The sequence below is a fragment of the Dipteris shenzhenensis genome, chromosome 4 (assembly GCF_047967505.1).
Source record: "Dipteris shenzhenensis isolate YYH24624 ecotype China chromosome 4, Dip_SZ_1.0, whole genome shotgun sequence".
In the NCBI taxonomy this organism is placed as follows: Eukaryota; Viridiplantae; Streptophyta; class Polypodiopsida; order Gleicheniales; family Dipteridaceae; genus Dipteris; species Dipteris shenzhenensis.
Genome location: NC_141599.1, coordinates 12,478,809 through 12,504,110, shown reverse-complemented (window position 1 = coordinate 12,504,110; position 25,302 = coordinate 12,478,809). Strand labels below are relative to the sequence as shown.

General features: G+C 46.8%; 1 protein-coding gene across 1 annotated transcript in view; it reads right to left on the bottom strand.

Moving 5' to 3' along the window:
• The window catches only part of LOC147902470 (Pseudouridine synthase family protein), a 90,194-nt gene extending 65,190 nt beyond the window's left edge, over positions 1-25,004 (bottom strand). The window contains exon 1 of the mRNA XM_087373599.1: positions 24,664-25,004. Coding sequence (XP_087229725.1) covers positions 24,664-24,944 — 281 coding nt within the window. The 5' untranslated portion in view covers positions 24,945-25,004. The remainder of the gene's footprint in view (positions 1-24,663) is intronic.
• Between the last annotated feature and the right edge of the window lie 298 nt (positions 25,005-25,302).

Sequence of the window (25,302 nt, the reverse complement as noted above, 5' to 3'; positions counted from 1 at the left end):
CATCCATACTCTTAACCGCTCTCCGACATCAGCAGTCCCAGGCATGACCCCTTATCAGGCTTACTATGGATCTAAGCCCGATGTTTCCCATTTTCGAGTATTTGGCTGTGATGCTTATGTTCATATTCCTAAATCTGATCGTGGAAAGCTTGATCCTAAATCCCACAAGCTCTTGTTCGTAGGCTACAACTCCGTCTCCACTGGCTATCGCCTCTATGATCCTCGTCGCCTCATTATCTCCGTGAGCAGGGATGTTCTTTTCGACGAGCAGGTCCTTCCGACATCCTCCGACTCTCCTCCTGTTCTTGGAGATCCGTCCGATGCCCCGGAGCCCTCTCTCCCTCCACCTGCCTCGTCCCCCGGTACATCACCTCCTATTCTCTCTCCTCCGCCTCCTTCTCCGGCTCCACCCTCGTCTGCTCCTCCTTTGGAACCCCGCTCGGTACGTGTTCCGCGATGGCTCATTGATACTCTCCGCTCCTCCGGTCTTGAGGATCCCTACTCCGAACCACCCCCTGATGATGAGCCTCGTCGCTCTCATCGCCATCTCCCACCGTCCTCTTCTGATCCCCTTCATGTCAATTATGCCCTTATGTCTCGCATCCTCGCCACTCGTGAGCCCACTACCGTTCCTCAGGCGCTGGCCCAGCCTCATTGGAAACAGGCTATGGAAGCGGAAATTCATGCTCTTCTTCGGAACCACACCTGGGACCTTGTCCCTCGTCCCTCACATCGTTCCGTCATTGGTGTCCGGTGGATTTTCAAAACAAAATACGCCTCTGATGGTTCTGTCGACAAGTATAAAGCTCGGCTGGTGGCTAAAGGCTATGCCCAACGACCCGGCATCGACTATGGGGAGACCTTTGCACCTACCGCCCGGAAGAGCACCATCCGCACGATCCTCGCTCTTGCCGCCCACCATCAGTGGCCCATCTTTCAAATGGACGTCAAATCTGCATTTTTGAATGGTGATCTTCATGAAGAGGTATATGTGGATTAGCCGCCCGGCTTCATTAATTCTCGTTCTCCTTTCATGGTCTGTCGCCTTCGCAAGGCTCTCTACGGTCTCAAGCAAGCTCCTCGGGCCTGGAATTAGCGTATTGATACCTTCTTCTGCCGCCAAGGACTTCTTCGCTCTCTGGCTGATCCCAATCTTTATCTTTTTCATGAAGGACAGCTTCATACCTTCATCATTCTTTATGTGGATGATTTAATCCTCACCGGGAGTCATACCAATCATATCCTTGCCATTAAAGTTGCTCTTCAAACTGAATTTGAGATGACGGATATGGGCCTTCTCCATTTTTTCTTGGGTCTTGAGATTTGGCAGACTAAGAGGGGGTATTCTGTCTCTCAGCAACGCTATGTTCAAGAGCTCCTCGAAACTTTCCACATGGCTGACTGTCGGCCCATCACCTCTCCCATGGATCCCAACGCTAAACTCTCTGCTTCTGGGTCCACTGCTTATCCTGATGCCTCCCTCTACCGCCAGCTTGTTGGATCTCTTCTTTGGCTACTTAACACTCGACTGGATCTCGGCTTCTCTGTCGGCACCCTCAGTACCTTCATGCAGACCCCTTCGCTTTCTCATTGGCGCTATCTTCAGGGGACCTCTACTTTCCGGCTCTTTTATGCTGCCGGTGGTTCCTCTCCTTCCCCGCTCACTCTCCGAGGTTGGAGTGACTCCGATTGGGCTGGCGACCCCGATTCTCGCCGCTCTACCACGGGCTATGTTTTCTCCTTTGGCTCTGCGGCTATCTCCTGGTCCAGTAAACGCCAACCCATGGTCACCCTATCTTCCACCGAGGCTGAGTATCAGGCTATGTGTAGTGCCACCTGTGAGGCTGTGTGGCTTCGGCGCCTTCTTCTCGATTGTGGTTTTCAGCAATCCACTTCTACCACACTTTTTTGTGACAATCAAAGCTGTATTGCCCTTGCTCGCAATCCGGTTTTTCATGCTCGGACAAAACACATTGAAATTCAGTACCACTACACGCGAGAGAAGGTTCTTGACGGTACCATTGTGCTCCTCTTCAGCACCACTTCCGACAATGTCGCCGACATATTTACCAAATCTGTTTCTCCTCCCCTTCTCCAACGTCATACCAGCTCTCTGGGTCTTGTGCCACACCCTGGAGCTGAGAGGGGGTGTTGAGATTCAGCATCTCCAGGCGTGGCCAGCCGACCAGCCCCCATGCAGCAAGGGGGGCTAGAGGGGGTAGGCTGGCCGACCAGCTGGTCGGCCCAGTTGGCCTGACCGACCAGGCTGGTCGGTCTAGCCAAACTGGCCGACTCCCCCCCTTGGCCTGCCCTATAAAAGGGCCTCCTTCCCTTCATTTCCTCTATCACTTCTTGCAGCTCCTCAAGGCTCCAGCATACAACCTGCTCCTGACCATCCCCTCAGAGCCCCCTCTCAGCTGCTCAGTTGGCTGCCCACACTCCCGCAGCAGATCTTGCCTCTTCAGGGCTCTTGCCTCCCCGCTCCAGGCCTCTGCCTCTTCGTTTCAGGCTTCTCCTGCCTCCGTGCTCTCAGGCTTCAGCTTTCTTGTGTTCCCCCCTTTTTCTCTGCTTCAGTTCAGCCTCTCCAGCAGCTCCTGTTTTCTATCTTATTCAAGATATCTTGTATTTCAGTTGCTGCCCTGGTTTAAGGGCTGATTTACAGCAGATCAGTGGTGGTACATTTTGTTATCTCTAGTGTTCTCTGTGTGGCTCTATAATTTCAGTTTGTTTGCATCTTCCGCTGCCATTTTAATACAGAGGAGTAGGAGAGAGAGGCGAAAAGGCTGCGAGGGAGACGGAGAGGTGACGCCTAGGCTGTACGGAACCAGGCGGGTGCAGGAAGAGGCGCTGGAGGGCAGCGAACAGGCTGTGAACAGCCTGCGTAGAGGGTGCTTTTTTTGAAAAAAGCACCCCCTCCAAAGCTGGGGGAGCTTGGCCTTCTTTGGGAGCAGGGCTTCCAAATAAGGCTGCCCTGCTCCCTATATAGATGGGGCAAGGTACCAGCCTACCCACAGCCTCGCCAAGTGCCTTGTAGTTGTGCCCTCGAGTCACGTGCCTGCCTGCGCCAGCCTGTTTCAGCCTGTCCGTACCTGCGCCAGCCCTGCAACAGCACCGTACAGCCTGCGCCAGCAGCCGTACGCTGCCTGCGTCAGCCATCGCCATCCGTACGGTACCTGCAGCTGCGAACCCTGCCTGCGTCAGCAACTCCTCCATCGCTCCTGTACCTGCTGATTGTACGGACGCCGTACAGCCACGTCAGCACCTGTACGGCCTCCGTCAGCACCTGTACGGCCTCCGTCAGCAGACCGTACAGCCACGTCAGCAGCACGATTGCCGCGGGATTTGGCACGTACATCCGGTAGCGGGTTCAGTGAGGTTTCGAGGATTCGTGGGCTTCCGATTCGCCAGTTTCCAGCAACTCTTTCCGTCAGCATCTCTTGGGACGGTTTTCCTCTGCTCCATTCACCTTTTCGCTTCGGTTCAGTCAGTTAATTCTCTCAGTTTATATTCAGATCAGATTTCAGTTATGTCTGATGCTGCAAATCTCGAGTTCACCATGGGAGAGCACGATTTGGATTACACCCCTGTGGGAGAGGAGGATCAGGGTCTCTATGATGACCTGATAACCAAAAAGGCCTTCAGTGAATTTACGACTGCTCTAGATGGCAAATTCGAGCAGGTCAATGCTAATCAAACGGGGTTGACACAGCAACTCCAGAGGATTCAAGCTACTCTCACCCTTCTGGCTAGCACTGTGCAGGCACTCACGCATGTGGATGCTATGGCTTCAGTGCTAGGCTCGAATATAACTCCAGACCCTTTTCCGGGTGACCTAAAGTCTAGAACGAAGGAAGTAGTTGACACATGGTTACACAAGTGGCAGGTACACTTCCAGTTCCACCCATACCCAGATGAGAAGAAGATCCAGCTTGCAGCGGGGTTCATGTCAGGTAAAGCATTGCTATGGTGGAAGGAACTCCAGCCTAAGCCCGATATATGGACAGATTTTGAAGGGGTCTTCAGGAAGGAGTTCCTGAAGAAGGAGGATGATTACGATATCATTGGCAAGCTCAAAGCCCTCGATATGTCAAAATTAAACTTGACCTTTGAAGTTTATCTTCAAAGATTTCGGGATCTGCAAACCAGGGCCACTAAGATGGATCCAGTGACCTTGTTAGGTTTCTTCGTGGATGGTTTGCCAGATTCATATAAGTTGCAGATAAAGAACAACAAATGCACAACGTTGCAGGAGGCCATGACTTATGCGCGCATATACGATGATACCATGGCCGGTGCCAAAGCAACCATAGTTTCCGACACGAGTGGAAAGAACAAACGCAAGTTCTTTCAGCATACGACTGGTACTGGGGAGACGAAGTCTACGGACAACGCCTCCAAGAAAAACTTGAATCCAACAAAGAATGGTAAAGCCCGTTTCCTTCGCACTTTGAGGCTCAAGAAAGAAGGACAATGCTTCTATTGCGAGGAGCGGGGCCACACAAAGAATGAGTGTCCCAAGCGCAAGAACCAAAAGTTGGTGCTTGGACCGAAGCTCCAGGCAGGTCCACGTACCGCAGCCAAGGGAGCGAACCAAGTCGCGATGACAGGTATTTCAGTAAATGTCATTACCTGTCCACTCTGTGTAATTGTACTTTCAATACTTCGTTGTTTGGTTCCCATGATCTTTTCCGAGTTTATGGAGAAGTTATGGACCAACAGGTTCACATTCTCTTTGATCCGGGCAGCTCTCACAACTTTGTCAATTATAAATTTGTGCAGAAGATGGGGCTGTCCACAGTACCTAGCGACCACACCTATGAGGTGCAGCTTCCAGCTGGGAAGCAGTTTTGGGATCGCAAGGTTGAAGCGCTTCCTATCCGGATTCAGGCCTACACGGGAGCTCTTACATGTTATGTTATGCATCTGGAACATGTAGACTTGTTGATCGGGATAGAGTGGTTTAAAACCCACAATATTCAAATCGGATGGACGGAGCACACGCTTTCTTTTGTAGATAAGGACACCCGATTTTGTGTTCAGTGTGATAAAATTCCCTCTTCTCAGGGACCTATTGTATCTGTGATGCAGCTTCGGAATATATTAAACAATTCTCATTTTGATGTCTATCAGTGTGTTTTGATTCCACTTTCTTCATTTGTTGTTTCTGTAATTAACAAAAATGAATTAAGTGTGTTTGAACACCGTGAATTGAGAATGTTGTTAGATAATTTTAAGGACGAATGAGTTAGCTATCCAGCTACAGGATTACTTGAATATGGGCTATATCCGCCCAAGTAAATCACCTTGGGATGCACCTCTCCTCTTAAGAAAGAAGAAGGATTCTTCCTGGAGAATGTGTATAGATTATAAACGATGAAATAAAGTCACAATTAAGAACCGCTATCCTTTACCTCGTTTCGATGATTTGATAGACCGTTTGGCCGGAGCGAAGTATTTCACTAAGATTGATTTGCGTATGGGTTATCATCAAATCCGTATCTATGCTAAACACATAGATAGGACCGCATTCCGGACTAGGTATGGTCATTACGAGTTCCTCGTATTACCTTTTGGTTTGACCAATGCTCCTGCTACTTTTCAGCAGATGATGAACGATTTGTTCACGGATTTTCTGGGCAAATTTGTTGTAGTGTTCTTAGATGACATCTTGGTATATAGTAAAACGCTTGAGGATCACATAGGACACCTCCGGGTTGTCTTAGTTGTTCTAAGACAGCATAAGCTCTATGCCAAGATGAGTAAATGTGACTTCTTTATGAAGGAGATCATTTACTTAGGACACAAGATTTCTTCTGAAGGAATTAGCATTGATCTGGATCGTATCCAGAAGGTTTTAGAATGGCCTATTCCTCAGATTGTGAAACAACTTCATTCTTTCCTAGGATTTACGGTATTTCTTCGGAAGTCTGTGCGTGATTATTCACATATCACCGCACCCCTGACAAACATATTGAAAGGTCGTGGACGCAGGTCTACCCAGCCGATCCCTTGGAATGCTGCAATGAACAACGCTTTTGAAACCTTGAAGTTTTCTATCAAGGAAGCACCCGTTCTTGCATTACCCGATCCTACCCGGCCTTATGTTTTAGAGGCCGATGCGAGTGATTATGCGATTGGGGCAGCTCTATTCCAAGAGGGCAGACCTGTAGCTTTCGAGAGTAAGAAGCTCTAGACAACACTCAATATCGTTGGCCCACACTTGAGAAGAAACTTTATGCTGTAGTGTATGCTCTTAAGGTTTGGAGACACTATTTGTATGGTTCGAAGTTCCTTGTATTGATTGATCATCAGTCAATTAAGTTCCTTGTATTGATTGATCATCAGTCAATTAAGTATGTGTGTGATGGATATGAATTGAGGGGAAGGAAAGCTAGATGGGCAGAATTAATGCAGGATTTTGATTTCGAAATACGTTATCGTAAGGGTTCCCTGAATAGTGTGGCGGATGCCTTAAGTCGAGTTAAGTTTGTAAATGCTTTGTCATTTACGGAAATATCATCAGACCTATTTCAATCCTTGAGAGGGCTATACGCAACTGATAGTCATTTCAGTTCTTATTGGCAGAGAGTCCAGGATGGGAGCTCCATGGTTTACCAGGACTCAGGGATTGTGCCACCTAGGATACAGGCGGCGGGAGGTCAGTGGATGATTAGGAACGGCTTGCTGTTCCGAAATGAAAAGATTTGTGTACCTGATGTTCTAGACCTTAAATCCAAGATTCTCTGGGAGTGTCATGATGCTCCTAGTGCTGGACATCCGGGTATACATAGGACTCTGTCTCTTGTGAAGCATACCTTTTATTGGCCTAAGATGCGTGCATTTATTGAGAACTATGTAGTAGGTTGCCGGGTTTGTCAGGTTACTAAGGCAGAACGCCTTAGAAGCGCGGGTTTATTACAGCCATTACAGATTCCAGGTAATAAATGGGAAAGTATTTCCATGGATTTTATTACTGGTTTGCCTCGAACGCGCAAGGATCATGACTCCATTTGGGTCATAGTCGACCGTTTGACAAAAATGGCTAGATTCTTACCTACTAGAACAACTATATCAGCTGTTCAGCTGGCTCACGAGTTTGTGGACCACTTGTTTAAGCTGTATGGTTTGCCATCTGACATAGTTAGTGACAGGGACTCAAAGTTTACAAGTAACTTCTGGACACTTGTATTTGAGAAGTTGGAAACTACTCTAAGTATGAGCTCCTCGGATCATGCACAATCTGATGGCAGTACAGAAAAGGTCAACCAGTTGGTTGAAGACATGCTTCGGGCATATGTATCTAAGAGACAGTCTTCATGGAAAGATTATCTACCTATGATTGAATTTGCTTACAATAGTGTAAAGCATTCTAGTACGGGTTACAGTCCTTTTATGCTTATGTACGGGTTTCAACCTAAGTCACCAGTTATGGTTGGATTAAAAGGCATTCAAAATGATGCTGCTAAGAACTTCTTGCTGGATATGCAGGAAATGTTGCAGTTTGCCAAGGAGTCTATTAGAAGTGCCCAAGATCGGGACAGATTTTATGCTAATAGACATCGTTCACCTAGAGAGTTCTCTGAAGGAACGATGGTATATTTACGAATTCCTAAGGAATCCAAGAGCCTAAGTATTGGTTTGGTTCCGAAATTATCCCCCAGATACTGTGGCCCATTCAAGGTCATTAAAAGAATTGGACCAGTGGCATATCGACTAGAATTGCCTCCTGATGTTAAAGTACATCCAGTCTTTCATGTCAGTAGACTGAAAGAAGTCTTGGGTGCAGATGATCAACTTTTTTCTCCTCATGGTAGTATAGAAGTTACAGATTTGACTTTTATTCCTCACGAACCTGAGTGTATTCTTGAATTTCGTGAAAGACAGATTCGTAATCGTTCTATCACGGAATACAAGATTAAGTGGAAGGATCGTGTTGAGGAGAATGCAACATGGGAGACATTACAAAACCTCCAAAGAACATTTCCGGGTTTTTTAGCGAACTCAAGAGTGAGTTCTTAGAGGAGGGGGAGTATGTCATGTGCACGGATTGGTATCTGACGTGTACTAGGTACACAGAACTAGCTCAGGTTAGCCTGGGGAGGCTTAGAGCTAGGCAGGCTTGATTCTCGGGTTGAGTGGCAAGGGTACGAACTATTTATAGGTCTTCGCTATTTTTGGCGCTCGGGGCCCGAGTCTATAAAAGGGGCCCAGGGGGTTCAGTTCTCAGTGTGCAGTTGGGAGCAAGTCTCATTCCCAGGTGCCAGGTCTGATCCTAGATTGAGTCGCGGACGCGCGCTTGCATCTTAGCGTAGCCCAAGGCCCAATGGCAGATCCAGGGCTTCACAGCGCCACCTGGTGGTATGGGACACCAGGCTGGTTTGGATCTGATTGGGAGTTCGTGCCAGTAGCTCAGCTCGTGGCTCGGAGGGGACATCTTCTGATTCGAGATCACATCCCGTAGATGTCATGGTTGGGTGGTGAGCAGCCTGCTCAGATCTGACGTTGTGTGTGGTTTGCTTGCAGATCAGGGGTTTCAGGAGTGCTGGGGCGTGTCACCTATATAAGGCATGCCACTGCCCACTGGCAGCCCCATTTGCTGCTCTACCAGGCCCCATGCAGCCCCGTACACCTGCGCTCATGACCTACCATGTCAACGCCTGTTTACCCTGTTCTCCTGATCTGCTACGTGTGCGTCTCAGTTCTGTACTATTCCGTACTATTGCTGACGTCAGCGCCATGCAGATCCATCCTAGCTCCGGGTACCTTCCATGTTCTTTGATGTGAGGTGCTGCCCATGTGGCAGTCCCCTCTCTTCTTTTCCTCTTGGGCACATCCTGCCCTAGGTCTCCCTCCCCCACTCTCTCCTCATTTGGGGGCTTACACATGGGGAGGTGACCTTTCCAACACCCCCTCTCACCGACACATCTCGGCCCAATGCCAACACGTCAATGAAGATGCTCCAGTAACTCCTGGTCGTAGTCCTCTGGAACCTTTCGGTGTCAAAATCTTTTCCTGGCTTTTCATCCAATGGCTCTTGCTCCAACAGGTCCGGTTCTGCTTCCGCACACCATCCTGGTATACAGGTCCATCTTTGGTAGCACCTCCTGGCACCACCTCCTTCAGTTACGTTCCTGCCTTCGAACTCGAGCAATCCAACCGTCACGATCTTCCAATCGTCCCCCTCATAATGAGTGAACAACCTGGAGTCTTCCAGGCACCATGCTCTGAGGGTATGTTTCAACCCGTCCTTCCTTTGGCAAGGTCTGCAACAAAAGTACATCTCCAGATAACCTGGACCTCGAACTTTAAACGCACCTGACTGAACCTGAGTCGCCCTCCTTCTCGCAAGGGCACAATCCTCCAGTCGTGGAAGTCGATTCCCAAGAGCTTCTGAATCAGGGTCGTCCTTCAGCAAGGTCCCTGCCTTCAGGCTCCCACACCTATGAGCCTCCGACTTGGGCTATGATACCATGTTAGAAAATACCCAACAGAGGGTACACGCAACGGAAGACTGATAGTAATGCCCAGGAGCTCACACAGTGTGCATGTGGGATGTGGAATCACAAACTTCTTTACTTAATGTGCGTCACATAGATGTGCAGACTCATCAATAGACAATGAACCAGCCAGATAGAGAAACCACCAAAATATATATTTCCGTCCAAAACTATGGACACAATACAAAAGAGATAGATCCAAAAGTCCCACCAATGGTGTGGTCCTCTGATCTAACCACAAGGTCCTTCTCCTATCTGCCGGCTATCTCTAGACTCGAGCCCGCGTGCTCCACCTTGAGCGTCTGTACACTTTCCGTCCAATGTGTTCTTCTCCACCTTACTGCCTGTGAATCAGCCTAGGTGGGCAGCCCCTGCCAAGCTTTGTCTACAGCACACAGGTCCCTGTTCCACTGCTCCAACCTGCTTGTGAATGGCTGCTCCAAAAGGTATGATGATCACAACACCTTGCTGCCCTAGAAGACAGCCAAGGTCCCAGCCCTTAGGGAACTCAGTCTGCAGCACTCCTTCAACTCTCCTTTACCTCCAAGATGAGGCCAAAGGGAATGCCTTCAGGCTGCTCCTGTCTACTCCACTTTCTACTAGATGTTGGATGAATAATGGGGCATGAAGCCCCTCCTTTTATAGGCCTAGGAGCCTGTCAAAAACCCGACCAATCTGTCCCAATCTGGGCCGACTGGACAGACCAGGTTGGCTCACCCAACCAGCCCTTTAAGGGCTCACAAAACTAGGGCCCTTTGGCCCACACTTCTAGGGCTTTTGGCCCTCCAATCAAGGCAGGGGCCCAGCCTATATAAGGCATGCCACTGCCCACTGGCAGCCCCATTTGCTGCTCTACCAGGCCCCATGCAGCCCCGTACACCTGCGCTCCTAACCTACCATGTCAGCGCCTGTTTACCCTGTTCTCCTGATCTGCCACGTGTGCGCCTCAGCTCTGTACTATTCTGTACTGTTGCTGATGTCAGCGCCATGCAGATCCATCCTAGCTCCGGGTACCTTCCATGTTCTTTGATGTGAGGTGCTGCCCATGTGGCAGTCCCCTCTCTTCTTTTCCTCTTGGGCACATCCTGCCCTAGGTCTCCCTCCCCCACGCTCTCCTCATTTGGGGGCTTACAGATGGGGGGGTGACCTTTCCAACACATAGAGGGAGAGGAAGAGAGAGAGAAGGAGTGAGGGGAAGAGAGATAGGGAGAGAGAGTGTAGGCAGCACGTAGGAGGAAGGAGGTGGAAGTAGATAGGATTAGATGTCACATCAAAAAGTACATAGTGATATAGTCCCTCCACATTTTCCACCTTGGCCCCGTTTCCCCTTCATTACAGCCATCGCTTCCCATATAATTTTGCCCTCAAAATTTCACAGCATGGCTGTCCAAAAAGTGCAGCAAACAGCAACTACTAATCAATCCGGTAGGAGATAGGGGTGGTCCTGGACAATGCTTTCTGGCTGCCATGAATTTTCATCCTCAGGGAGTCCCCACCACTTGATAAGATACTCCACGTAGGCCTTGTTTTGGAGTACATGGTCTCTGAAACCCACGATGCACTCCGGGACATAGAGGATAAGGCTCTCTTCATCCATAGGTGGCAACTCCGGAAGAACATGGACATGCTGTCCAACATGTGGTTTCAGCAAAGACACATGGAAAACATCATGAATCTTGGAGGTACTGGGTAGCTCCAACTGATATGCTACCTCTCCCACCTTGCGGATGATCTTGTAAGGACTGTAATACCTATGAGCAAGCTTTGTGTTGGTATTACCTTTCAGCGAGGCATGACGGTTCTTATGGAGACGCAAATGCACATAATACATAATCTCCCTCTTTGAAAGACAAATATCTCATGCGTTCATCCTCATATTTCTTCTGCTTGGCTTGGGCCAGCAATTAAAGAAGGCATCCCGGCCTTGCATTCGTACATTGCCTCGAACCGGCTCATGCCAATGGAGAGATGCTTGGTACTGTTGTAGCAAAATTCAGCAAGTGCCAACCATTTATCCCAAGACTTTTGAGAAAGTGCCTCAAATATTCCTCCACCCATTTGTTCACCCTTTCTAACAGTCCATCAGTCTCAAGATGGTAAGCAGTGCTAGGTGTGAGTAAAGTACCCACTGCTGTAGATATCTGCTGCCAAAAGTGACCCATAAATTTTGCATCTCTATCACTGACAATTTCCTAAAGGAAACCATGATGGTTGAAGACATGCTCAATGAATTGCTGAGCAACCTGTGATGCTGAATGCCGGGTCTTAGTGGGTATGAAATGGGTCTGTTTTGTCATTCTATCCACCACAACAAAGATGCTGTCCCATCCCCTGTCTGTAGAAGGCCTCTAGAAAGGGTAATGGCTGCAAGAGACCTGCGGGTAATTTGCTGTCCACTTTATTTTGTTGGCAAGGCAAGCATTCAGCCACGTATTTAACCACATCTCTCCACATGCCTTCCCAGGTAAAGCTCTGCTTAATTCTCTCATATGTTGTAGTGATACCCGCATGTCCAGCCATGGGAGAGGAGTGCATTTCTTGCAAAACAAACTGGCGGTATTTGGAGTCTAGCATTAAATAAATCATGTCTTGGCACCACAACAGCCCATTATGCAAATTTGAAATCCGGATGACACTCACTAGAAGGCTTCTGCAAATCTGAAAATATGGGAGCTGCCTTAGAATTCTGCATATACTCTTCCTAAATGCCATGAATCCACTCCTGATATATGGTAGAGATAGCAAACAAATTGCAAGCCCATATCCTGGACAAGGCATCTGCAACCACATTTTCCTTCCCTTTTCTGTACTCAATGTCAAAATCATGGGATTGGACTGCAGCCAACCACATCTTCTACTTATATGACAAATTTGGATGGGTGAGGAAGAATCTAAGTGTCCTATGATCTGTTTTCACCTTAATTTTACTTCCGTACAGATAGTGGTGCCATTTCTCGAAAGCATGCAAGATAGCCAACATCTCCTGATCATAAACATGGTAATTGAGTTCTTTTGCATCAAACTTCCTGCTTTCAAAGGCTATTACCTCATGTTCTTGCCTCAGAACAGCCCCCAGTCCTTTGCCACTGCCTCCACAATGAAAGGATGCGAAAAATCAGGGCATACCAAGACAGGTGCATGAGTGAGAGCAGGTCTTCAAAGCTGCGTTGTGCTTCCTTTGACCACCGAAAAGCATCTTTCTTCAAAGGTCAGTAAGAGGAGCTGCCCTCTTGGCAAATTTGTGAATAAAGCGTATGTAGAAGGAAGCGAGACCTAAGAATCCTCTCAACTGGGTGGGATTTTGTGGTTGTGACCAATCTTTGATGCATTTCACCTTTGCGAGATCCACCCGAATGCCACATCTACTCACAGTGTGCCCCAGGTACTCAACCTCCTTTGCATTTGCTGGCTTTTGCATAAAGCTGATGGATTCTCAAAATTTCCAGCACTTGCTTCGCATGCTTAATGTGCTCTTGTCTATCCTTGCAGTAAAATGAGGATATCATCAAAGAAAACCAGCACACATCTGAAAAGAAGTGGCTGCAATATCTTGTTCATCAGTGCCTGGAAGGTGGCTGGTGTATTAGTCAATCCAAAAGGCTGTTAGAATTATTATTATATTCTAGGCAGTGGCCAATGTAATGTAAAAAGCGGGTTAAGGGCACTTTTCCCTCTTAGAGGTTTTTCCCCCTAACCACAGTCTAATCTCTAACTACGGTTAGTGATTAGATAGGGTTTTGTCACTTAGACAAAACCCTCATCTCTTCCATTGTACTTCACTTCATTTCTGTACATTTTGGGAGTGACCTACGTTCAGCTCACTCTCCATTTTGCTCACTCTTGCTCTTGCTTCCCGTTTTCTCACATTCGGTATCAGAGCAGCTCTCCTTCCCAGATCTGCTCCCTGCTCCTAGCAGCTTCCGCTCTTTAGCTCCAACTACTTCCGTCCGTACAGTCCGTACGACTGTACGGATCCCGTACTTGCGTGTCAAGTCCGTATGTCCGTACAACTGCACCATTCGTCCATATGATCTTCATCACCAGCACATCTGCACCGCTGTACTATCGTACAAATTTCGTTGGCAGCCGTACAATCCGCATTCCATACATCTCCTCCAAGTCCGTACCAGCTGATGTACAGTCATACACCAACTGTTGCACAATCTATACACCTACGCCACTATTCCATAAAGGAACGCATGCATTCCGTACACTTATGTTGGAGTGCCGTACTGTTAGTGTACCTGTCCGTACTGTCAATGTGTACCTGTCCGTACACCCCGTTGTCAGTTCTGTCCGTGCATCCGTACAAGTGTACGGATTTCAACCGTACAGGCATCCGTACAGTTTGGAGCGTTATTAGTACCTTGAGCACTTTTCTTTGCAAGGGCATTTTGGAAGGCGCGCTTTTGACAGGCATTTGTCACATTTGTGCATTTGAGCCATAGTTTGGCTGTAAAATTTGGGGCTTTTGCAAGCAAAGTGCAAATTGTGCAACATTTGGGACTTTCAAACCATTTGCCCTCTTTTGTATGCAATTTCCCACAAGAAATTGGAGCTTTTGCATTTGGGTTGCAATTTTGCAAGTAAAAGAGCATTTTGGAAGTTTGCAAGCACCTGCAAACATACTCTCTAGTATCTCCCAAGCTGCATTTAATGTCTAGCATGACCGAATGTGAGGTATAATGAACCTCTTGATAAAGAGAGAAATCACTGATAGAGCTTGTGCATCTCTAGAATCCCATCTTTTATGCTCTGTTGTGGGAACTCCTGGAGCGGCAGCTCCAACTACTTGTGCTGCATTTTGACCTCTACCCCTGCCTCCAGCTGTAGGAGTGACATGTGTGGCCACTGAATCTCGTCTTGCTTCATCTCCATTGACATAATCCCAAAGATGTTTGCCAACCAAGATATTGCGAACCATGAAACTCCACAAGGAGTAGTTGGCGCCATGTAACATATCCTCCTATGTGAGGACTCCGAACACCTCATTGGGGAAATGATGCTTGAGTTTCCTTTCTGAAGCGAGAGCTTTCTCATACGCATATGGATGAGGGAGATTCCATGAATTTTCACCTCACAAAGCTTCAGGATTTGAGGAAGTAACTGCTGAATATTGATGAAGTCATTCCGGATTCATTGAGGGGGGGCAGCAATCCTCTCTCTTTTCATGAGTTGGTAGGACTTCTATTGCAGGAGAAGCAGACCGAAGAAATATGGCAACCCGGGCTGACGAGCATGCCATGCTTTCCAAGTTCAAACCCAAGGGAAAAGGGCAGCAAAAGCAACATGCCAATCAGCCCTCACATCAGCCTAAAGCTGATTCAGGACTGCCCTCTTATAAGGCTAAGGGTGATGCAGATAAGCAGAAAAAGAAGGGCATTTGTCACTACTGCAAGAAGCCAGGTCATTATATTGGAGGATGCAAGAAGCGCACAGCTGAAGAGAAGAAAAGGGATTCAAGTATGGCTGTGTCAAATGCATCAGCTCCTCATTCACATGATGGGGGAGATGTTACAGCCAACTTTGTGGAAGAGCACTATGCCTTTCTATCTTGCACTTCAGATTTTTCAGTAGGTAGTTCAGATGCTACAGCCACTAATGATGATGACCCTTACGCTTTTTTGACTTGCAGCTATGATCCTTCAAAGGATGCATGCTCTCTCAGTATCAATGAGACACTGAATACTTGGTATTTTGATAGTGGTGCTTCAAAGCACATCACTTCCAAGAAGAGTCTTTTTGCATCTCTGCATCCTCCACCTACCAAAAAGAAGGTGACGTGCAAATAATTCTTCCTATTCAGTGTGTGGACTGGAGGACATTATTCTCACATCCACTGATGACACAGATTTCAGAATTTCAGATGTTCCCTATGTACCAGGCATAAAGAAGAATTTGCTTTTAGTGTCCTCTCTTAATAGAGGAGGATTTCAGGTTGTATTTGATGATGCTAAGTGTGCAGTCAGAGACAAAGAGAATGACTATGCTTTGATGTTGTCTAGCACTTTGTATCGGGGTCTTTTTCAGCTTAATTTATATAAGAAAAGATCCGATCATGCATTTTCAGTAAGCACTCCCACTGCTGCGATGCAGAATGCGGAGTTATGGCATGCCAAGTATGGGCACATGAGCTATGGCAGCTTAATGACACTACAGAAGCATGATATGGTTGATGCATTGCCTCCATTAGAGTCACCTCCTCCTCATGCATGTGAGGGTTGCATCCTTGGTAAGATGCATAGATTTCCTTTCAAGAAGGATGGTGCAGTGAAAGCTACACGGAAATTACAGCTTATTCACACTGATGTCTACGGTCCCATGAGGACACCTGCTTTTGGGGGTTATCTTTATTATGTTACATTCATAGATGACTTCACAAACTACACTTGGGTCTATGGTCTCAAGGCAAAATCAGAAGTGTTTATGCATTCCAAACACTTTGTGGCTATGGTTGAGAGCTGAGCGGAAGAATCGCACTCTTATGGAGATGGATAGATGCATGCTTACCAGTAAGAAGTTGCCTCACAAGTTTTGGCTTGAAGGCCTCATGTGTGCCAACTATGTTTTGAATCGGGCTCCCACAAAGGCTTCGAAGACAATCACTCCCTATGAGGCATGGCATGGGAGAAAGCCTTCAGTAGACCATTTCAGAGTTTTTTGGTTGTGTTGCATATGCCCACGTGCATGTGGAGTTTCAACACAAGTTGTCAGATAAGGCACTTTAATGCATTTTTGTGGGGTATAGTTCACAAAGCAAAGGCTATCGTCCCTACAATCCTGCTTCACGCAAGATTTTTGTTAGTAGAGATGTTATATTTCCTGAAAATTCAGCACATACACATGCTGAATTTCAGATTTCAGCTTCTTCAGATGATGTTTCTGAGGGGATGCTTCCTATAGCATTTGGTACCCTCGCTGAGGTTCATGCTGAAAATCAGAATTTACAACCACCTCCTCCTAATCCACATGTCCCGATTCAGCCACCGGCTGATTTTGTACCTCCACAGGGTGTGGATGAAGTTGTCAGGCAAGAGATTCAAGAGATACACGCAGCCAAAACAGTCCCGAATTGGTTGCTGCTGACTCTCCGAGAGAGTAGGCTTGAGGCCCCATTGCCTAGCAGGACTCGTAGTGCAGTAAGGCACGCAGGGGGGGGGGGCTCTTTTAGTCGAGATAGCTTATGCGGGGATTCTTCTTGATGAAGAGGAGCCTAACTCTTTTGAAGAAGCAAAGGATAATGTGCATTGGATGCATGCCATGCACAATGAGTTGCAGTCCATAGAGAAAAATCAGACTTGGGATGTTGTGGATTTGCCACCAGGTAAGCATGCCATTGATACCAAGTGGGTTTTCAAGGTCAAAAGGAAGCCACATGGGTCTATTGATAGATACAAGGCAAGGCTAGTTGCCAAAGGCTATGCGCAGAAGAAGGGCATAGATTATAAGGAGACTTTTGCTCCTACATCCCGACCGTCAATTATTGCAATGGCTGCAAATTTTGTTTGGAATGTGGATTTGAACTTTCTAGCAATGCACTTCAAGTTTGCAAGCTTAACAAAGCTTTATATGGGCTGAAACAAACCCCACGTTCATGGTATGCCAAGATTCATGCCTTCTTGGCAAGTAAGGGGTTACATAATAGTCCCACGGAAAGCACCCTCTACATCAAGAAGGATGGGGGGGATATTTGGTCATCATTCTTTATGTAGATGACATGCTGCTCACAGGGTCTAATGAGGATATAATTGCAGATTTCAAAGCTGAGTTGAAAGCTGAATTTGACATGACAGATTTGGGCATGTTAAATTTTTATTTGGGGATCCAATTTATACAAGACAAGCGTGGCATCGTTATGTCTCAATCCAAGTATGTGTAGAAGCTTATGTGTAGAAGCTCTTGGATAGGTTCAACATGTATGATTGTAAGCCTATAGCCACTTCCATGGAACCAGGGCTGAAGCTTACTATGTATAATGCAGGTGAATCAGTGGATGTCACAATTTACAACCAGGCTGTTGGATGCCTCATCTACTTATGCAATACACGGACCGATATTCAGTATGCAGTATCTCAGGTAAGCAGATATATGCACAACCCAAAGACAACACATTGGCAGGCTGTAAAACGCATCTTCCGTTATTTGCAAGGCACAAAGTCTTTTGGCTTGATGTTTCCCAGGGGGGGTGACTTGCAAATGCATGCTTACAGTGATTCAGATTGGGCTGGAGACTATGATACCAAGCAGTCCACTAGTGGTAATTGTTTCTTTTTGGGCAAAGGTTGCATTTCTTTGCTGAGCAAGAAGCAATATACAGTGGCTACTTCCTCATGTGAAGCTGAGTACAGGGCAGCTTTCACAGTGACAGTTGTGTTTGGCTGCAACATTTGTTCACTGATCTTTGTCTCTTAATGGAGGCTCCTTCTCCAATTCTCACTAATAGTCAAAGTGCTAATGCTCGCATGAAGCACATTGAGATTCATTATCATTATGTCAGAGAGAAGTTGCATGCAAGGGAGATAAGTATGATCTATGTGTCAACACATGACAATGTTGCACACATCTTCACCAAAGCAGTTCCATGTGAGAAGTTTGAGGCATTTCACAGTGCCCTAAACTTATCTCCTTTTGGTGATTGATCACTACCTTGTACACCACATTGGCACTGCAGGGGGGTGTTAGAATTATTATTATATTCTAGGCAATGGCCAATGTAATGTAATAAGCGGGTTAGGGACACTTTTCCCTCTTAGAGGTTTTTATTCCTAACCACAGTCTAACCTCTAACTACGGTTAGTGATTAGATAGGGTTTTGTCACTTAGACAAAACCCTCATCTCTTTCATTGTACTTCACTTCATTTCGGTACATTTTGGGAGTGACCTACGTTCAGCTCACTCTCCATTTTGCTCACTCTTGCTCTTGCTTCCCGTTTTCTCACAAAGGCATCACCTTGAATTCATACAAGCCCCGTTCTATGCGGAAGGCCGTCTTGTGCTCATCTCCTTCTTTCACCCTGATTTAATGGTAACCAGACCTCAAATCTATCTTCGTGAAAAACTGAGCACCCTTGAGTTCATCCAACAGGTCATCTATCCTGAGTATTGGAAACCTATTCTTAATAGTGGCCTTATTTAGATCCCTATAATCAATGCACATGCGGTACGATCCATCCTTCTTCTTCACCAAAAGCACCGGAGAGGCAAAAGGAGGAGTGCTATGAGAGGTGAAGTTCTTCTCAAGCAATTCCCGCACCTTTACTGCCACTTCCTCCTGCTCAACCTTAGAGAGACAGTATGGGGCTTTGTTTATGGGCTTACTGCCAGGCTCTAGAGCAATGGCATGATCGGCATCCTCTTGGGAGGCAATTGGGATGGCATATCAGCAAACTCCGATAGCAACTACTGCAGAGAAACCGACACATTCAATAAGGGCATGCTCCTTCCTGAGCTCTTTGGCCAACTACCTTGCTGAAATGACCTGCAATTTAGGAGTGGCAATGCCATGCAATGCTACAGTTCTACCCTTGTGGACAAAGCTGAGTGATAGGACATTTAAATCCATGCTGATTTTTCCCAAAGATTTTAGCCAATCGCAACCCAGATAGGCATCTATTGGGCCCATATCCAGTGCCAAGAGATCCCCAGCAAAAGGACACTTAGGACTCCTAACCTAAAGATTGGTAAGACAGTTAGGACATTGACCTAAGGTAACCAAACTTGATCATTTAACCCTAGTTAGCACTAACCTAACCTAGCCCAACTAACTAAACCTAAACCCAACCAAACTAACCCAACCCATTGACTAGTTAGACCTAACCAAACCTAAACCACACCCTAACTACTAACCTAACCAACCAACTAACCCATTGTTAGCCTCACTTAGGTAGCGAACCATAGAGGCTAAGGTTTGTAGGGTGGCAGGATGGGCGCGGACGGCCGGCGCACAGTCGCGGACGAGCAGCTTCGGTGAAGCTACGCCAACAACGGAGATTCACTTCCAGCAGAGATTCGGGATCAATGTACTACTTGCTTGTTGCAAGGAAAGAGAAGCAAGTGCCAAGAGCGATGCTCTAATACCAATGCAATGAAGGAGGTCGGAGATGTATTGGTGAAGCACCAGAGATGGCAGGGAGGGGGAAAGAGGAGAGGGGAGACAAAGGGAAGAGAGAGATAGGAGGGAAAGGGGATAGAGGGAGAGGAAGAGGGAGAGGAGTGAGGGGAAGAGAGACAGGGAGAGAGAGTGTAGGCAACACGTAGGAGGAAGAAGGTGGAGTAGATAGGATTAGATGTCACATCAAAAAGTACATAGTAGGGGTGGATGGGAACTTATATAGTCCCTCCACATTTTCCACCTGAAGGCCTCTAACTTGGCTCCTTTTTCCCCTTCATTACAACCACCTTCAATCACGTTCCTGCCTTCGAACTCGAGCAACCCAAACGCCAAGATCTTCCAATGGCCCCCTCATAATGAGCAAACAAACTGCAGTCTGCCAGGCACCATGCTCTGAGGGTCTGTTTCAACCCGTCCTTCCTTTGGGAAGGTTCGCAACAAAAGAACCATCTCGAGAAATGAAATCCTAAGAATATTTCCAGATAACCTAAACCACGAACTCTCACTCAGCTCTCGAGCAGGTACTCTTTTGGCTTTAGTACACCTTGTCCATCACCTTCCAGCAATCTGTGTCCGAGATTTGAAGAAGCACCCACACTTCTCCTTCTGCCTTCGAAGAAGGCCCATTCTTTCCAATCTTGCATTACCTGAGACATATGAAGACCAGATTCTCTCCATAACATGCTATAAAGGCTTAAATTAAGAACATCAAGTACATACCAAACTGTCGTACTGCCTATGTGCTTGCTCTGAAAGGAAACCATGCACCTCATCGAGGCACATACCAATAACCTAAGCAGTCCTCTACTGTCCCCTTCAGAATTACAGCAATCATCTGAACGTGAAACCCTAGGGTACTCCATGGAATCCACCCTCGTGTCAGTATCAACAGCCACGCACTTGGAAGATACCAAGCACTCATGCTGTCCTTCACCTTCACAAAGGTTTCTGACTCTTCGTCGACCCACATCTCAATGTCAGACATCTTCACTGTGGCTTCTAGGTCGGCATATCTTACCTCAGTAACACATGGAGATGTCACCAAGAACAATTCTTCGACTACCACATTAGCTTTGGCTTTTGTGTCACCCTCTGAATCTGAGTTGTTTTTTTGATCCTCCTCCTTTCTGCAATCCTTCGCAAAATGGCCTGGATCACAATAGAAGCACTTCGTCTTCTGGTTCTTGAAAGTATCCTCGTCATCAGAGTCATCCTTCTTAAACTTGCCACCATTAGACTTGCCCTTCCCTTTGCCAACGTAACCCTTTGCCAGCAATGCCTTGTCATCGTTGTCATTGTTGTAGATCTTCTCTCTAGCTTCTTCCTGGAGCAGTAATGTACCCAACCTCAAAAGTCAGAGGTTTGGTCCTCTGTCTTGCTTTCTCAATCGTAACGAAGCTTTTGAAACTCCGAGGTAGCCTCCTCAGTACCAGCAAAGCCAACTAGCACAAGTCCACCTTCTGACCAACAGATGCTAGTTGATCCCTCACCATCTTGACCTTCGTCAAGTAGTCATGTACCGAATCTCCTTCATCCATATCCAAGTTGTAGAGCTGATGCTGAAGAAGCAAGATCCGGGATGTGTAATCTGTCTCTTATAGATCCTTCATAATGGCCCACGCCTCTACTGACGTGTCGGTCATCTACATGTAAGGAAGCACAGAGTCCGCCGAAGTTCCTATGATCAATGCCAAGGCGTGGGCATCTCTATCTTTCGAAGCTTCGAGCTCCTCTTCATCTACTCTTGTTGTCTACCATATCGTCCGGCTTCGCCTCGGCTCCCGTTGTCAATTTCCACAGTTTTTGAGCCACTAAATGACTCCGAATCTTCATCTTCCAAATAGGGTAATTTGTCCGAAAATTTCCCAGACTCTCCAAAGTTAGGGATTGTGAAAGAAAGAAATATGGGGGAGGAGGAAGGGAGAGAAGGGCTGAAGAGGCTTCTGACATCAACATCTCTGCTACTAAACCACACAGCAAAATCGAACAGACTCAACCTTCTATAGACCAAAATTCCTTACGCACCTAACTGTGAGCCTAAGTCACCCTCCTCCTCACAAGGGCACTGGCCTCCAGTCGTGGGAAGTCGACTCCCAAGAGCCTCTGAATCAGGGTCGTCCTTCAGCAAGGTCCTGCCTTCAAGCTCCCACACTTGTGAGTCTCCTAATTGGGCTCTGATACCATGTTAGAAATCGACCAATAGAGAGGGAATGCGCAGCAGAAGACTAATAGAATAGCCCATGAGCTCCCACAGTGTGTGTGGTGGTTGTAAAATCACAAACTTCTTTACTTAATGTGCATCACATAGATGTGCAAACTCATCAATAGACAATAATCCAGCCAAATATAGAAACCACCAAAACAATATATTTCCATCCAAAGCTATGGACACAATATAAAAGAGATAGATCCAAAGTCCCACCAAAGCATGATACTTTGATCTTACCACAAGGTACTTCTACCATCTCCCAGATATCTCTAGACTTGAGCCCGCGTGCTCCATCTCGAGCGTATGTAGACTCTTCATCTAGATCCTTCTACCTTACTGCCTGGGTACAGCCTAGGTAGGCAGCCTTCCAAGCTAGGTCTGCAGCTTCAAGGTTCTCTCCTTCACCTCCAATGATGAGGCCCAAGGAAGGTCTCTTTGGCTGCTCCAAACTACTGGGCATGTGCTGCTCCAATTGATGAATGTATGCCGCACAATGGCCTCCTTTTGTAGACCCAAGGCCTGCCCCCAAAAACCGACCAGCAGCCTCAATCTGGCCAACCAGGCTGCTGCAAAACCGCCCTAAAGGGCTCTCATAACAAGGGCCCCTGGCCCACAAAACTAGGGCTTTGGCCCTCATTTCAAGGGCAGTGGGCAGATGCCCTCCTATATATGCAGGGTCCAGCCCCCGTCTGCCCTACCATTTTCTAGGCATGGTAGGCTGGCTGGAACCAGCCCTATATCTGGCCAACCAGGCTGCTCGTAACCCCCGCCATGTTGCGCCTCTGCCAAGCCCTTCTCCAGCGCCGTACGGATCCGTACACCCTGCAGATGTCGGCACCATGTCATCACCTCCTATTCTGGGTCCCTTATGCTGGCTACTGCTTCGCCTTTTGCTGCTGCAGATCCATCCCAGCTCCAGGTACCTTCCATGTTCTTTGATGTGAGGTGCTGCCCATGTGGCAGCCCCCTCTCCTCCTTTTCTCTTGGGCACATCCTGCCCTAGGTCTCCCTCCCCCACTCTCTCCTCATATGGGGGCTTACACATGGGGAGGTGACCTTTCCAACAAGCACATCCCATTGTGAATGGACACGTCCTTTAGTAGCTTGCTTCAGTTCTTACTTCAAAAGGTTGATCCCATTATGCTAGAGCCCAAGCATGGGGTGGTGGTTTGGTAACTTCAACTAATGAAAACCTTTGACAACTTCAAAAGTAAGGCACTCCTCGTTTTCACTCCTTCCCACCATTTGCAATGGAAATGATTATCTTGCCATGTCCTTGATGTGCCTACAAGAAGCCAAGCACATCCAATGAACATTTGGACTTTTTGCGCATTTCTCAGCACATCCCATTCTACAATGTTCTTGACCAGGATTCAAACACCGGGATGTACCAGACATAATGAACCTTCTCTATGAAAAAGTTGAACTTCTTTGCATTGATCTATAATCAACTATCCTTCGAAAGCTGTAGGATCTATCTAAGATCATGCTCATACTGAGTGGGATCCTCAATGAAGATGAGAATCATCAAGAAAAAAGCGACACTTGCCGATAAGATTCTTGAAAACCCACATCATCATCTTATTTGATGTAGCGTGCCAACCTCTGAAACTAATACATGCATCATGGACCCATACTCCCTATTGACCCATTCCAAGACGAGAGACAAGAAACCCACTCTTTTTTCCTTTTTTGCTTGACTTGTTAAGTGCATGGTAATCCACATACATCCTGAACACATTGTTGGGAGAAACTAGACCTCGTAATTATGATGGCGCTGCAACATCATTGACATAAACAAATACAAATCCCCCTCTCACTCCCTCTTCCATAAGATGGCTGAAACCAAGGGTCTGATGTTACTAGATCTAAATCTGCTGGTAACCACTCTTCAATCTATATTGGAAAACGTTCATGCTTCTTTCAAGAGTTCCAAGGTGAGTCCATCGGGATGAGGTCATTAATGTCAACTTGTTGAGTGTGCAATAATCCACAACATCATGAAGGCGTTGTCCTCCTTTGTAGGGTCTAATGAAATCTACACTAAGCAACTCCTTGGTCATAGGAGAAACTGGTCCCGCAATCTAGCTCCCAAGGTGTCAATTCCTTGAGTAGACGTAACTTGAAGCATGCTAATCTCAACACATTGGCTTGTAAACAGGTCCCAACCTCTGTGCGAGAAGAAGCTCACATGCTCTCGCACCTCCATGCGAGAGGAAGTGAGCCATGCTCTCCTAGCCAATTTGACGTCTTCTTAGCTCTTGAAACCTACCAAGATCAGCTAGAACATGATGGAAAGGCGTGTGGTTCCCTTTCCCATGACCCTCAAGCTCATCTACTATGACCGAAATCACTTCAGCCAGAGGCTGGCTGTACTGGCCACGGTTGGTGCAACAAGTGTGGTCCCAAACAACTAAGTATAACTTCATTTTTGAAGCAAATGGCTATGAACGGTGGGTCATTCTCAAGGATAGTTATGAGATAGACAACTCGACAAGGACCTTGAACCTCCACAACCGGCTTGTTCTATCAAGATGGGACAGTGTGAAGAGGAGTTTCTTTGTCAGAAAACAAGGTGAAGAGGTAAAGGTGTCTCTGTCAAAAGGAGTTTCTTTGTCAGAAAACAAGATGACACGCTTTAACGTTTAGAGGGTCACAAGTCGTACATCAGATTCCATGGTACAACAACTCGTCTGAGTCTAAATGAGGAACTTTTTGAATGAAGGTTATACAAATCTTTCAATTTCAGGGACGATGAGTAGATAGGCATGAAGCAGGTATAAATGATGATGGATTGTTTTCTATGCTAATTGTGACTGCAACCCACTTCAATTTCCTCACTGACCTCTGTTTCAGAATGCCACGAAAACCAGGAGCGGAATTAGCGTAACACTTGATTCCCGCTTGGTCTTCTTCGACCATCTTTGACAAATCAGAACAAGGTAAGCAGCTCTCAAATCCTTCCGTGAAGGACCACAACCTTGCCGGGCTAGACAAAATGCCTAGGGAATCAACTGTATATCGAGCCTCCGAGCAAGATATTGAGTCAGAGAAAGCCTCCTTCGAGAAAAGGCGATACGCAACCGAAAAAAAACGTCTGCTATGGGCGAATATCTGTCTTCTCATGTGCTCTATAAAATCTTAAACCCTGAACCCTCAAGAATGGTGGGAACTCCTAACCTTTTCTTTATTCCTTTGAGCCTATTCATGCACTAGGGGTGTTTTCAAACCACCCTACCGTGTCTCTATCAAGGTTAACCAGGTTTTTGGCCCTACAAAGGTCCTATGGGGTTGTGTGTTAATCAAAGCCATTGTTTGGATTGTAGTTCATTTGTTAGTGTGGTGTAAGTGTGGTTTAGGCTTAGATTATGGCTTTAAAACATGGGTTAGGAATGCTTAGGGTTTTATGTTTTGTTGTCTTGTGGAGGTCATGAATGGCTTTGTCTTCTTCTTCAGAGATGTTAGTTGCGGCTTGGATCTCTCC